The sequence below is a fragment of the Cheilinus undulatus genome, linkage group 22 (assembly GCF_018320785.1).
Source record: "Cheilinus undulatus linkage group 22, ASM1832078v1, whole genome shotgun sequence".
Taxonomy (NCBI): Eukaryota; Metazoa; Chordata; class Actinopteri; order Labriformes; family Labridae; genus Cheilinus; species Cheilinus undulatus.
In genome coordinates this window covers 24509824-24522432 of record NC_054886.1, presented here as the reverse complement: position 1 = coordinate 24522432, position 12609 = coordinate 24509824, and the positions used below count along the sequence as shown (strand labels likewise).

Sequence of the window (12609 nt, the reverse complement as noted above, 5' to 3'; positions counted from 1 at the left end):
CATGTACCACAGACAAAAGACTGGGTTGTCTCATTTCATATTTTGGGGGGTTGTAGATACCACAGATACCTAACTTTATGTGCAAAACTACTTAAAAAGTGGGTTTTTCATGATAAGACCCCTTTAAGGCCTTCATCTCTCTACCTGTTGCTGAGTTGACTGGATGCTTGTAGGCATTTCTAATATGGTAACCACAATTAAAGGACTTCAAAGTACACTTTCGACACCAATAGGTGCCGCTGTTAAGAGTGCATCCATGATTTTAACAGCCCATGCACAGGATGTAAAAGCTTTTGAAGCCTGCCTCAGGTGAACACTTAAGGACCTGCAGTTTTTTGCACCTTCACATGGCTTCTCTTTTCAACACTGGAGATCACTGCTTGGTAAGTTCCCACCTGAAGAGGCTTGTAGCGCTACATTATGTAATAGCGCCGCATTTTGTAAGCCTCTAAGCGGTTAGGGTTAGGGCAAGGTAGTAGGGTATACCCTGGAGCCCACCTTAAGTCCTAGGGTTAAGGTTAGGTGTTTGGTCTAGAGCCCTGAAGGGGTATTAGGTTTAGGCATAAGTCATTAAGTGGTTAGAGTTAGGGCAAGGAAGTTGGGTAGGGCATAACTTGGAGCCCACACTAAGTCTGTGCTGTGAGAAGCGGGCGAAAACGGGAGAAAAATGGACCAATATCTGCCTAAATGGGAAATATTTGGACTCGACGGAGATCCTAACTGTTTCCTAGTCTATGGATATTGGTATCTGGCCACAAATCAAGTTTCCTGATGTTTATCCGGATGATTTTAAGAACACAAAGCAGAGCCCAAAGGCTCACATCAGCCTGATCCATCTGCGATGGATGAGAAACTAAATTAATGCAGAAGTTTTGTGAATACGAATCCTTTGAACAGTTCGTTCTCATCTGTAACTAGTTATTAATCTACATCGCTGAAAACATCGCTCTGTGGTTGTTGAACAGGCTGGTAAAACTTCAGGCTGCAGCCTATTTTAAAACGGGATCAGCGCACCCCCGATTTCTGACTTAATCTAGCTTGATTTTAACACCAGCTGAACTTTTACTTTATTTTTAATGCGGCGAATTCTCACAGTACAGCTCTAAACTTTCATATTTTGTTGTATAAACTGTTCTAGACTAGATATATTCACATATTAATGAAGCATTGTGACTCAAACTGTCTCTGTACACGTATTCCATCAGCTGAGAATCTGTACTGACAGCAGTTAACATAACTAAAACGCAGTTATTTTTCAAAAAGCACTTTCAGCTGAAATAAAGCTGTTTACTGCTCATTCCCCACTGATTTCTGTCACTCATCCTTTCTATAACTCTGCTTCTGCAATAGCTGACTTGTGCTGTCTGTGACTTCACATGCATGCTTTTATAGCCCCACCCACCCAAGTGAGAGCATGGGTGTCTGTGGAAACACAAACTATTTGGGTGTTTAGCGTACCAAACCAAACTGAATCAAACCAGACCCCCTGATGGAAACACGGCTATAATGCAGCGTTATTACATAATGTGGCGCTACAAGGCTGAAACTTTGCATTTTTATTCATAACTTTTTGGCACTTCTGTTGTTTATTTAACAGATTTTCTTACTTTTTTTTTTCCTAATCATGAAAACACTTACAAAAGATGTAGATTTATACTTACACAGATCAAAGGCAGACTAGTTTTCTGACGATAAATTACTCAGAATGATTACATTTTTGGTACTATTTCTGTACTTATTTTTTTCTTTAACAGAAAAATATAGCTATATTTAAGGCTAAATTTCTACTTAATCTCTGTTAGGAATCAGTGAGTTACTGCGGTGTTCGTCAGAGCAGGATGTTAGCAGAATTATTTACTACTATTTTTAAAGAGGCTTGCATAATTGATTAGACACTTTCAGAGCAAAATGAAGTGCATTTATCGCAGCCACTACAGCCAAAACGGATCCCTCAAATGTTACGAGCTCATCATTTCAGACAGTGATGAGGCAGCTGTGTCAGAGGCGACTGGAAATACAAATATATAACAGCTTAAACAGACAGCTGGTTAATCGGAGGTGACTTTTTAAAAGTCCCTGGCTGTTTTAATCTGCTTCAGTGCTTTTAGAACCCTCAGAGGACACTAAGTACACCTGCAGGAGGATTTGATTTTACCACAAAGAGCGTTTACAAGAAGATAAGGCCATCTTTCTTTGTAGGAAAGGCATTCTTCAGTGCTCTGTCTTCTGCACTTCAGCTCTGAGCCTCTCAGCAAATGTCTTCTTCATTTCTCTTCAAGGATCCACAGATATGTTTTGTGTTAGTTCAGAGGTTTGCTGCAGGTGTGTCTGCATTGTTAATGCTTCGACCTTTTCCAGCAATCGGCCGGTCTCTCTCCTCCCACAGTGTTACCCCATCACAGGCACAGATCTTTTTGGTATTTTGGAAAAGACCAGCTGATCGGGCGATGATCCCGCAGGCCAGTCTGTAGAGATAAGATGAGAATCAGCAAAAAACAACAACAACAAAACTGGGACAAAACTGGCAGTATCATGTTTTACTTGAGGATATTCAAGGGGCACACCAGCGAGATCAGGCCATACATAACAAACTGATGTGTAAGATGTAAACTACAAACATGGCAACGCTTGAGGAGGTTACTATTATGTTAATCATGGGATCAGAAATATTAAAATAGTAACATCAGATAAGCTCAAGCGACTGATAACCAGCAGGCTGAACAGACAGATGGCACATCTACTCGCTGTTTCTTTGGCCTCTTCCTCCATTCACTGATGGGAACAGTCCCAGCCTTGTTATCATTTAGTTTTGCAGGCTTTCTTTGTCAACTTGGAAATTATCCGCTGTCAGCTTGTTTGGCATACATGTTTCTCTTGATCTTGATTTATTAGCTTGTCTCCAAAACTCTCCGTTACACTTGTTGATTTCTGGGGTTATATGGTAAGACCATACTTTTGAGTATCTAAAAATAGCCACAGATTCCTTTAGAAAGCACAGTAAGTTTTACTAAACAATAAACTATTGTTTTGGTTTCATGGATGAATTTCTCACAAAGAGGGAGAAAAGCAGCTAAAAGTTAAGAGCAAGAAACCAAAACCAAAAAGAGCACTGTCGGCACCCTTTCTAACTTACCATTTTAAAGTCTTCAATGAAATTGGTTAAATGTTTAGTAAATACACCTAATGGAGTGCAGTGTTTATCGGGGAGGTGGGTGGAGCTTAGCAGAATGTCTAATCTCTACTCAACCTGGAAATGCCAAGTGTGGCTGTGCCAGTAGCTGTTCCTTAAAACCAAGAAAAGATCCTCAAACGGACGTTTTTGAAAAAAATTTGGGCAATATCAGAGGGTAAAGCTGTACAATTTGTCATTTGTGCCCTTCCTATTTTAATTTCTGCCGCTGCTGCGTATATGACGTAATCTTCCTATGACGTAAACACGCACACTCGCTAGCCTGTTCCAAATGTGTGTTCAAGAGTTGCCAGGGAAGACTCTGGCCTCGCCTCCAAGGGTCCTGACTTGAGAGGATCTTACCTACAGAGGAAGGATCTTGGACTTTAAGAAACAACTTATATGATGCTTGCAATCATGTGATCAAGGACAGGAAGTAGGGGACAGCCATTAGGAATGAATAGGAACAGAGGAAAGTTAGTACTTTACAGCTCTAAATTGACATATATGCTGCAATTATCTTTTAAAAATTTCTACATACATTGAGTATGATCCCTACACTTCACAAAAATGATTTTTGTCCACATCTTAACTGATTTACTTGCCATGGAGGTGATCAATATCATAATTTACTCAGTCCTGCAGACCTCCTAGAGTCTAGCATGGTCTTACCAGATGAAGCCAGACTAGAGTCTTGAGGGGTCTTGTACTGAGCTGAGAGCCTAGCTGAGCCCCTTTAACATCTAAAAAATTCCCTGTTTTGCCACAAACTTGCTTTTAATTAAAACGGTGATGAACTGATTAAACCTTGAACGAGCCTGTAACTAGCTCCTGTTTGAGTGCCAGTTTCCTTTCCCCCATCCTCTGTCCTTATTTAATCCACATTTAAAAAGCCAAACTGGAACTAAATGAAGAGCCATTTGGGAGCCAAACAAACTGCTCTACTGAGCTGAGCTGAGCTAAATGATCTGGATAACTTAAAATTTCCCATCACAACGAGTGAGACTGGAGGTTGGTGAGACTGACATCAGCTGAGGAAAGAGTTGATGAGCAAAACCTGATAAAACTGGACTGAAAGAAAGAGAACTGTTTAGTGGAGACTGACCTTACACGGGAGTTGTTTGACATTGTTCATACAGTCTTTTTGTATGAACATTTCACTACTTTTGGGACAAAAAGTAGCTTAAGAATTAAGAATGTTTTTTATTAGCACTTTGAACATTTGGCATAGTCAAACATGGCCTTTTAGAAGTGTTTCTGTATCTTGTCAGGTTTCATCTTAGATACCTGACATGTAGGTGAAGCTTTCTATATAATTTGATCCAAAACTTGGGATATTTGATAGATGCTATCAGTTCCTCTGACCCACCTTTCCCCAGAGTTTCCAGTCTGTGTGGAGAGAGGGTGACTACCTCGGCCCAGGTCGTCTTCACCAGCATCTACAACCAGCGATCGGCCAATTATATCCCATACCTGCAGCACAAACACAAAGGAAATAGTTAAAAAGGGTTTCAAAGGGCTTTTTATTCCTAAAAATGAAAATAAGCTGAGTTTCACCTTAAGCTGACTGTCCTCTAGTCTGAATGAGGCTCTTCCATCTGGTCCAGCAACAACATTTCCAAGATCGCCTACATGCTGAACAATAAAACACAAAACACACAATGAATAAAACACAAAAATTAAACACAAAGGAATAAAAGACAGGGAAGATTAAAGTTTAAGAGCTACTACCTTGGCTTTAATGTGAACACATATTGTTTTGTTGAACCTTAAGAGTGGTTCTGCTTCATTTTATGATGAAAGGATCCATTATTTACTTCATGTTTTGCTCTCTGATCCTCTCACATTTAAAGGCACTGAGACCTGGCCAGTGCTCTCCAATTATAAAAATGAAGGATACAACTGTGTTTTATTTCTGTAAAGCTCTGAAGAAAAGACATCACTGTACCCTTTCAGCATCCCCCGGACCACCATGTTCTTTTCCAAAGGGGTTGAAGTGCTCTCCGCAGCTGCATGTTGGAGGAGAAACATTTATGAAGAAAGCTAATCTGAATCCATACAGGACAAAAAATGTCTGTGTTGTATGATCACAAGACAGCATGTTTAAAAAAGGGATCAGCTGTGTTGCCTTGCAGGAAAAAAACAGCAAAAAATGCTTTACTTAGCAGCTCTGTGGACACATGCAACCTAAGTTCACTAAGGTCTGCTTGGTGAATTATCGGTGAAAAACATGAGTAGCTATGTGAAAATGTTTGTGTTTAACTGGTTTGTTTGCTACTCAAAGAGGCTTTTTGGACATAAACATTTATTTTGCTCATTATTTTGAAGATTTGGGGTTGTCATGTTGCCAGAAATTACCCTTAGATATGATAGGAAAATGCAACAATATTAATACTGGTTTTGATGGATATTGCATCTTCAATTTTGACTAAAATTGAAGTTGTCCACATTGCAATTTTTAAATAATTACCCAGCCCTACTGTGCATGTCAGATACAAAGGTTTTTGACAAGAAAGGAGACTTTTAGAAATGTCTTTGCAACTCTACTGGCTGACAAGTACCCAGTACTTGAGCACTATTGCATTCACATCTCATGTGTAACGTGCCAAAGAGCACATGAATGACGCCTAAGACCACCTCTACAAGCAGACTCAGGCATGGTGCCTGAGTACAGTACACTTGTCACACTGATCATTTAGGACTTTGAGGTTGAGGCGTATCTTCAGCTGATCAGACAAAGAAAGAGAAAGTCGAGCATCCCTCTCGTTAACGTATGAGAAAGGGAGATGCCTAATATTGAATATGAACATCTGTTTCTTTTAACAGTTTTAATGCAGTTGATGTATTCTGCGCTCTATAAATCTGGGATCATTACGCAGCCATAATAAGTCTCCTCACACAGATCAGCTCTTGTAGCCGAACCACTGAATGTTGAGCGACACATTTCAAATTGTAAATTGTGTTATTTATGAACTGTACAGCTAAATGACACTGATAAAAGCTCGGGCACATGTAAAGAGAAACTGTAAGATGCAGAGCAGAAGCTCTGTGTGTATGAAGAGGGCACCGGTGCATGCATGCACTTTTGGACAGCAAAGTTTAACTAAATAAGCAAAGTAAAAACATTTTTACACATAAGATGAAATTAACTGAAAGATAGGCACTATTTATAACCCACATGTGTCAACACTTTGTTAACAATCTCCTCCGGGAGGGATTAAGAACACAGACATCCTGCACGGTTATTACAAACTACCAGAGGTCCCAAGGTAAAACTAATCCTGTGCGAATAAAACATTAGACACCCAACACTGGGTAATTCTTTTTTTGTTTGTTTTTTGATGAGCAAAATCTGCAGACAAACTCCTAAATATAATCTAAATTTAAAAAAAAAACCAATGGCATCAGTTTATATGTTTTCTACACTTCAAAATATCATGCATTTTTTAAATTAAAAGATCAACAATATAATACAGATCAGCAGTGTCAAAAAATGCAGACATTAAATGATCTTCATTGTTCTAAGAATGCATGAGCATTATTTGGAGGAACTTAAGAGGACCCATTGTTGTCAACATATTTATGCAATTTAGACAGTGTGCATGAGTTAGCCTGCAATCTAAATGACCCAGTATTGGGTGTCTGTGACTTCTATTTTCATTGCTGTGGCATCAAGCAGGTTTAATTGTCATTTGATTTTACTAATAATATAAATGCTCCTAAATGTCTAATGTATCTAATGTATAGATACATTAGAAATTAGACATTAGATCTAATGTATAAGCAGGTTTGCAATTAATGTTTGAAAGAAGGAAAACTTAAAGTGTTTTATGTTCTGTCAACCACAAATTGAAAACTTTTCAAAATATTGTATGACAAATTCCCAAACTTTCATTACTCCCCATCTCTTTCTTTGTCACTGTAATCTCTTGTGACACTCAGCAGTCCTACCTGAGGCAGTCCTGAGTGAGGTCTCCCAGCGTGTGCACATGAAGGCCGTGGGGTCCAGGCTCCAACCCATCAATGGTCCCATCAATCAAACACCGCTCCTCAGACAACTGCAGGAAACGCACAACACCCACGATGTTCCTCACACCGGCCATCATGGCAACCGCTGAACCCAGGTCTGTTATGAAACAAAGAGACGGCGTTTACAGTGAGCACACTCACAGCTGTGACCCGGTTATCACATGGAGACGCGACAGCAGCGGATACAAGATGTAAGAATGCATCAAGGATGGGTCTCCTGTAATCAAGTGATGTTTCTAAGCCTACATCTGGTTTTATCAGAGGCGACTCTGGTGCCTTTTTATATCAGCCCTGTGTGAAATGTTACCCAGAGGTACATCATCCATAACCTGCTGCATGTGAGAGGTTATCTCTACTAAACATGCTGAGGACTTTTTACATATTTCAGTGACATGAAAGTAAAAAAATGTTGAATCATGTAGGCTAAGACAAAATACTTGAATGCTGGAAAATTATGCAATACATCAGGAAGAATCAAGGTGAGGTTAAGACTGCTAACAAAAACACTTATGAATCCTGCATTCATGTGTTCTTAACACCAAGAATAAATGGGATTCAGACTCTGAAAATTCACATGAAGCTCCAAACGTAAAGAAAATTTCCTGTTGTATTGCTTAGGGAACTTCACCTCACACTACAGTTTAAAATCAGATCACATAAGGGATGATTAAAATGATGAGATGACTTATGAATCACATAGAGTGACAGACACTGTCTGCTTTTGACTATGCTTGATCAAGCATCTCCCTGTCTCTTCCTGCTCTTCTATCAGTGTCTGAATAAAGGCGTACAGATATGGTGGCAGCAAGTGAAGACTGAGCTTAAGATGATGCACCGTGTTCGAGCCTTGGCAGACGGCTGCTGTGTATCTGCCAACCATTCTAGCATTTTCCTTTTTTATCCATATAAGACTGCCATCCTCTATCTGTGCACTGATGGACAGTCTCTCTTTCTCTTGCTTCTCTTGAATTCTGTCTTCATAACTAAGTTGCAGGTAACAGAGAAAAGGAGAAAAATGCAACGGTATTGTGACATCATATGACGCTAAGACATTCAAATATTCACTGCTGATTAATGCTTTAGCTGTTAAAATCAACTCTAATACCTTTACCTGACAGAAGTACCTTTTAGATCTTTTCAAAGTAGCAACTCGTTTGTTTTCAAAACAGGAAATAAAATAATCTGGGTGTTAGGTAGTAGAAAGGCAAAATAAAAGCATGATTAATAACAGTTTTATGAGGCACTCTTTACTCCGAAGCAGCTGTTCCTAGAGGGTGTGCTGGGGAACACTGGTATGCTTTAGGCAAGTCTAGAAGTGCTGTGGGAATTTGTTCATCCATATGTTATTACTACAACTATACAACAACTAAAGCTAAACTAAAGCCTGTGTGAAGCCAGCATCTTCAATCATATTCTGTTGCAACTTAAGTGTATGTGTACAACCCTGTGTATTAGAAGGCAGCACAGAATACCATTACATTATTTAGGAGTGAGGAAAAAGAAGAAAAAAATTACAAGTCTTTTACTCAAAAACCCGACATTTTAAATACTTGATCCCACAGATTCTTTGGAGGTTTGAGTTGAAGCTCTCCTCCTCTGGTGTCTCACCTCGCTCTGATCCTCCGATACCCTTCAGCACGGCTCTGCGTCCCGTACTCTCTATCAGAGCCTGAACCTCTGCACTGGTCAGAGCAGACTCCACCAACACTGCTTCCTTACTGACATCAACAATGACAGAGTGCACTCCTGCAAAATACAGCAACAGAAACTATAATCAACATATTATATATAAACAACCAGAAGGGTAAAAGACTGTTTACACCTTTTAAAAGTGAGAACAGTAATAGACTGTGATAGTCTGTAGTCATGTCTTTTCAAATAAGTTAAAAAGGATCCTGAAAAGATCAATGATTGTTGGACAAATTATCAGAGGAAAGGGAAATGACACATTTTCAGTTTCTTTAATTAGTCATTGTTGATTACTTTAATTTGTTTTTCCCACATATTTCTATTAAATGTATGTGCATCAAGTCTAAGTTGCAAGGGCACCATCTGGCATTGACAAAACTGTTCTTTTGTCATCTTTGCAGTGTTACTCAAGTTCTACTTCCTCTTTCATGTAAAGTTTAAAGCAGTTGCTAAAACCCAATGGGATTTCCTTAAAATATGTATGTTACACCTGCAAATGTAATACCAAACTGCAGTTTTAACCTAACAATCCCACAAAAGTAATACATTTCCCACAAATGCAATAGCGGTTGCCTACCACACGCATGTACAAGAACCAAATTTCCACAAACTTAATAACTACTACATTTGCAGGGATTTATGTTTTTTTTGGGAATGTAAAAATCTCAAGGGTTCAAGTCAGTTTAAGCTCAAGTCAAATCAAAAAACACAGACACAGCAATTTTTTTGTACGCCATGAAACAGTAAGTAGTTTTGTGGGGGTCTTGAAACACTGGTAAATCTTATAACAATGGGTTCAAATGTGTCAAAAGTGCTTTGAGGAAATTCTAAACAGAAACACTGTTCACCCAGCCAGCTTTTCTGTTTTTCAATAACTTAAAATCCCCATCCTCTCAAAGTTTGTTTTTATTCTCTGGAAGTTTGCACCCTGTACATTTAAGATACAGTGACTTGCTTTAATAGGGAAAGACACTAAACTTTGATCTTTGATATCAGCTCTCTATGACCTGTAAAATTAACCATGTTTAAATCAGATGAACCCCCTCTGAGGAATTAATTCAAGAAGAACCCCTTGGATTTTGCAGAATTCTCCGAAATGAATATCATTCTTCTCGTTTTCTCATTCCAACGTTCTGTGCTGAAAAACTTCCTGTTTCATGGCGGACAAAAAAAAAAAATTGCCACAACAATGTTGTTTTAAGTGAATTGAGCCTAAGCTGACTCCAACCCACTGGTGGTTGGTGCTGGACAATTAATCGAAAATTAGATTAAATCCCAATATGGCCTGCTGCAATTTTCAAATAGCTGAAGGTGTATCATTTCTTTGACCTGAAATTTGTGTCAAAATAGCAGATTTAAACTTTTTTTTTGCAGCAGAAATGTTATGCAGGAGATATCATGTAATCACTAAAGTTCAAATTTTTTTTACAACAGTCTACAAAAAAAATCCCACCTTTGTTTTTATATATATATTTTTTTATTAAATATGAGAATGACAAAAACCATTCAATGCAACAATTCAAATCCAACCTGCAATACAAGTCAAAAATCATCAGAATTAGATGTTTTTAAAGAATTGTTCAACCCTTGTTTAGGAAAAAAGAAGAGTTGAGGAATAATTGTATCTCAAATCCCAATAACGGGGAAAAAAAAATCGCAAATAGGTTATTCTCCAAAATCGTCCGGCCCTACTGGTGATTGTAAAAAGGCTACAACAAATAATGACCACAACTTTCTTTTTTCATGATCACATTACATTTGTGGGAAGTAAATACAGTTTTGAGAGGCTTTGTTTTTTCATCTTCCCACAACTGTAATAAATCCCTGCAACATTAATAGTTATTATAATAGGCAACTGCTATTTCCATGTGGAAAATGTAGGCCTATTACTCTTATGGGATTATAATGTATAAGTTGTGTTTTTTTTAACAGGCGATAATCAAAAACAAAGTAAATATCTTGACATAATTTCCTTTGAATGAAAGGAATGAATAGCATTCCCCCTTGAACTTAGTGAGTAATAGAAAATTAGCTGTAGACAAGCTGTATGGTCACCTGACCTTTGCTACATGAACAGTAAGTCTCTGTGTTGCACAAGACATACTTTAAGCCTAAAGTTTGAGCCATATTTCGTCAAAGAAAACTTCCTGTGAAATTATAAAGGAACAACATTAGGTTAAAGCCTGCATAAGCCACCTGTTGCTTTGTTTATTTGGATGGAAAGCACCTGCAACGTATTCATACAGCAATAAAACCATGTATACTTGAATTACTGAGCAATATCAAAGAACATCAACAGTCTGAACAGGAATGCATGAAGAACAGCCAGACAAACACATGACAGACATGTGACTTAATCCATGCACGAAATTAAACCGTTAAAAGTGCAGTAACACGACATCTGTAGTAGTTAGAGTATGATTAAATGTTTCATGGGATGTGTGTACTACACAGTCCTGGTACATAGTTTTTTTGAGTCCTTACCTGGTCTACCCTCCAGAGCAGCTCGGACTTTGTCAGCACAGCTCTCACATGTCATCTGCACCGCAAACTCCAGCTGCACACAACACAGCAACACATGTAACACCTGTACCTCTCATATTTATAACAATCACGTTTGTAACTGTAGCACGACCTGCTAGCTTGTTATCTAACTGCGCAGCGATGTTACACTGTTGTTACTCTGCAGAAATAACGCAGCAGCTTATCTGAGCAGCCAAATATGGCATGTTTTTGTTCTGAAAATAACAATTCGGGTGAAATAATGTCGTAAAAACAGCAGTGTGAGTTTCAAATGTTATAAATGTTGCTGACAAACCCTGGTCGGTCTCTGAGAGTCCATTGTGCTGCCGTACGTCGCTGCCTGGGCGATGAAAACTGAATTAAAGAGATAACTCCTCACTTTCCTAGAAACGGAAACGAACCAGCTGTGTCTGATAACGGGCGCCGCCATGTTTGTGAGGTCACAGTGACGCTTACCGAACGTTACCGCCGCCAGGTGGCGTTCTGCTGCCACTGCAAATTCTGATTTGGTTCCATGTAAGGGACGAAAGCTTTTCTTATGTATCTTGATGTCTTTCGGTTTTTCGTGAAAGAATCAACAAAATGAGATATGAATAAAAGCTTTTCGCTGTAGTACTACTTTATGGTACCATTCATCTCTAATAAGTCCACACTAATCATTGAGATGGGATTAATGAACATACTCCAAGGCCTCATCATCATAATTTATTTATTTAAAGTATATTTCTTCTTAAGATCTTATTGGTTAGATTCCCACTGAATAAAATACATCTGTAAAGTTTATTACTATTGGATGAACAGAAACAGGCCTGCCCAGTGAATGGGACCTCCCCAGATGGGATTTAGTGATGATGTCACTGCATGTGTGTTGGATTAGCAACATTGGTGTTAGCATCCTGGCTAACAGTTATAGCATTTTGAGCTGAAAAGTCTGTTTTTGACTTCTTTTTGCCAATTTTTCAGACTTTTTCCACCTTTAACCTTAATTTTAATCACTTTGATGATTTTGCCCTACGTATTACGCTACTTTTATACATATTTGGCATTTCTGGCCCATTTTTGCATTTTTTTGCCCATTTTTGCTACTTTAAACAAATTTCTTGCTGCTTCCCCTCCATATGCCACTACTTTTTGCCACATATAACCCAATTTTTCCACATTTAAATGGGTTAACAACATTATAACCACACTGCCTCCAG

General features: G+C 38.6%; 1 protein-coding gene across 1 annotated transcript; it reads right to left on the bottom strand.

Annotated features, from left to right (window-relative positions):
- Nucleotides 1-1518: 1518 nt before the first annotated feature.
- On the bottom strand, nucleotides 1519-11840 carry LOC121504651 (copper chaperone for superoxide dismutase-like). Its single transcript, XM_041779636.1, has 8 exons — nucleotides 11706-11840; nucleotides 11372-11444; nucleotides 8807-8944; nucleotides 7121-7295; nucleotides 5118-5178; nucleotides 4727-4804; nucleotides 4539-4642; nucleotides 1519-2465 (listed from the first exon to the last, which is right to left on the bottom strand). The coding sequence occupies exons 1-8, from the start codon at nucleotides 11838-11840 to the stop codon at nucleotides 2306-2308; spliced, it is 924 nt and encodes a 307-aa protein (XP_041635570.1). The 3' UTR covers nucleotides 1519-2305.
- Nucleotides 11841-12609: the final 769 nt, after the last annotated feature.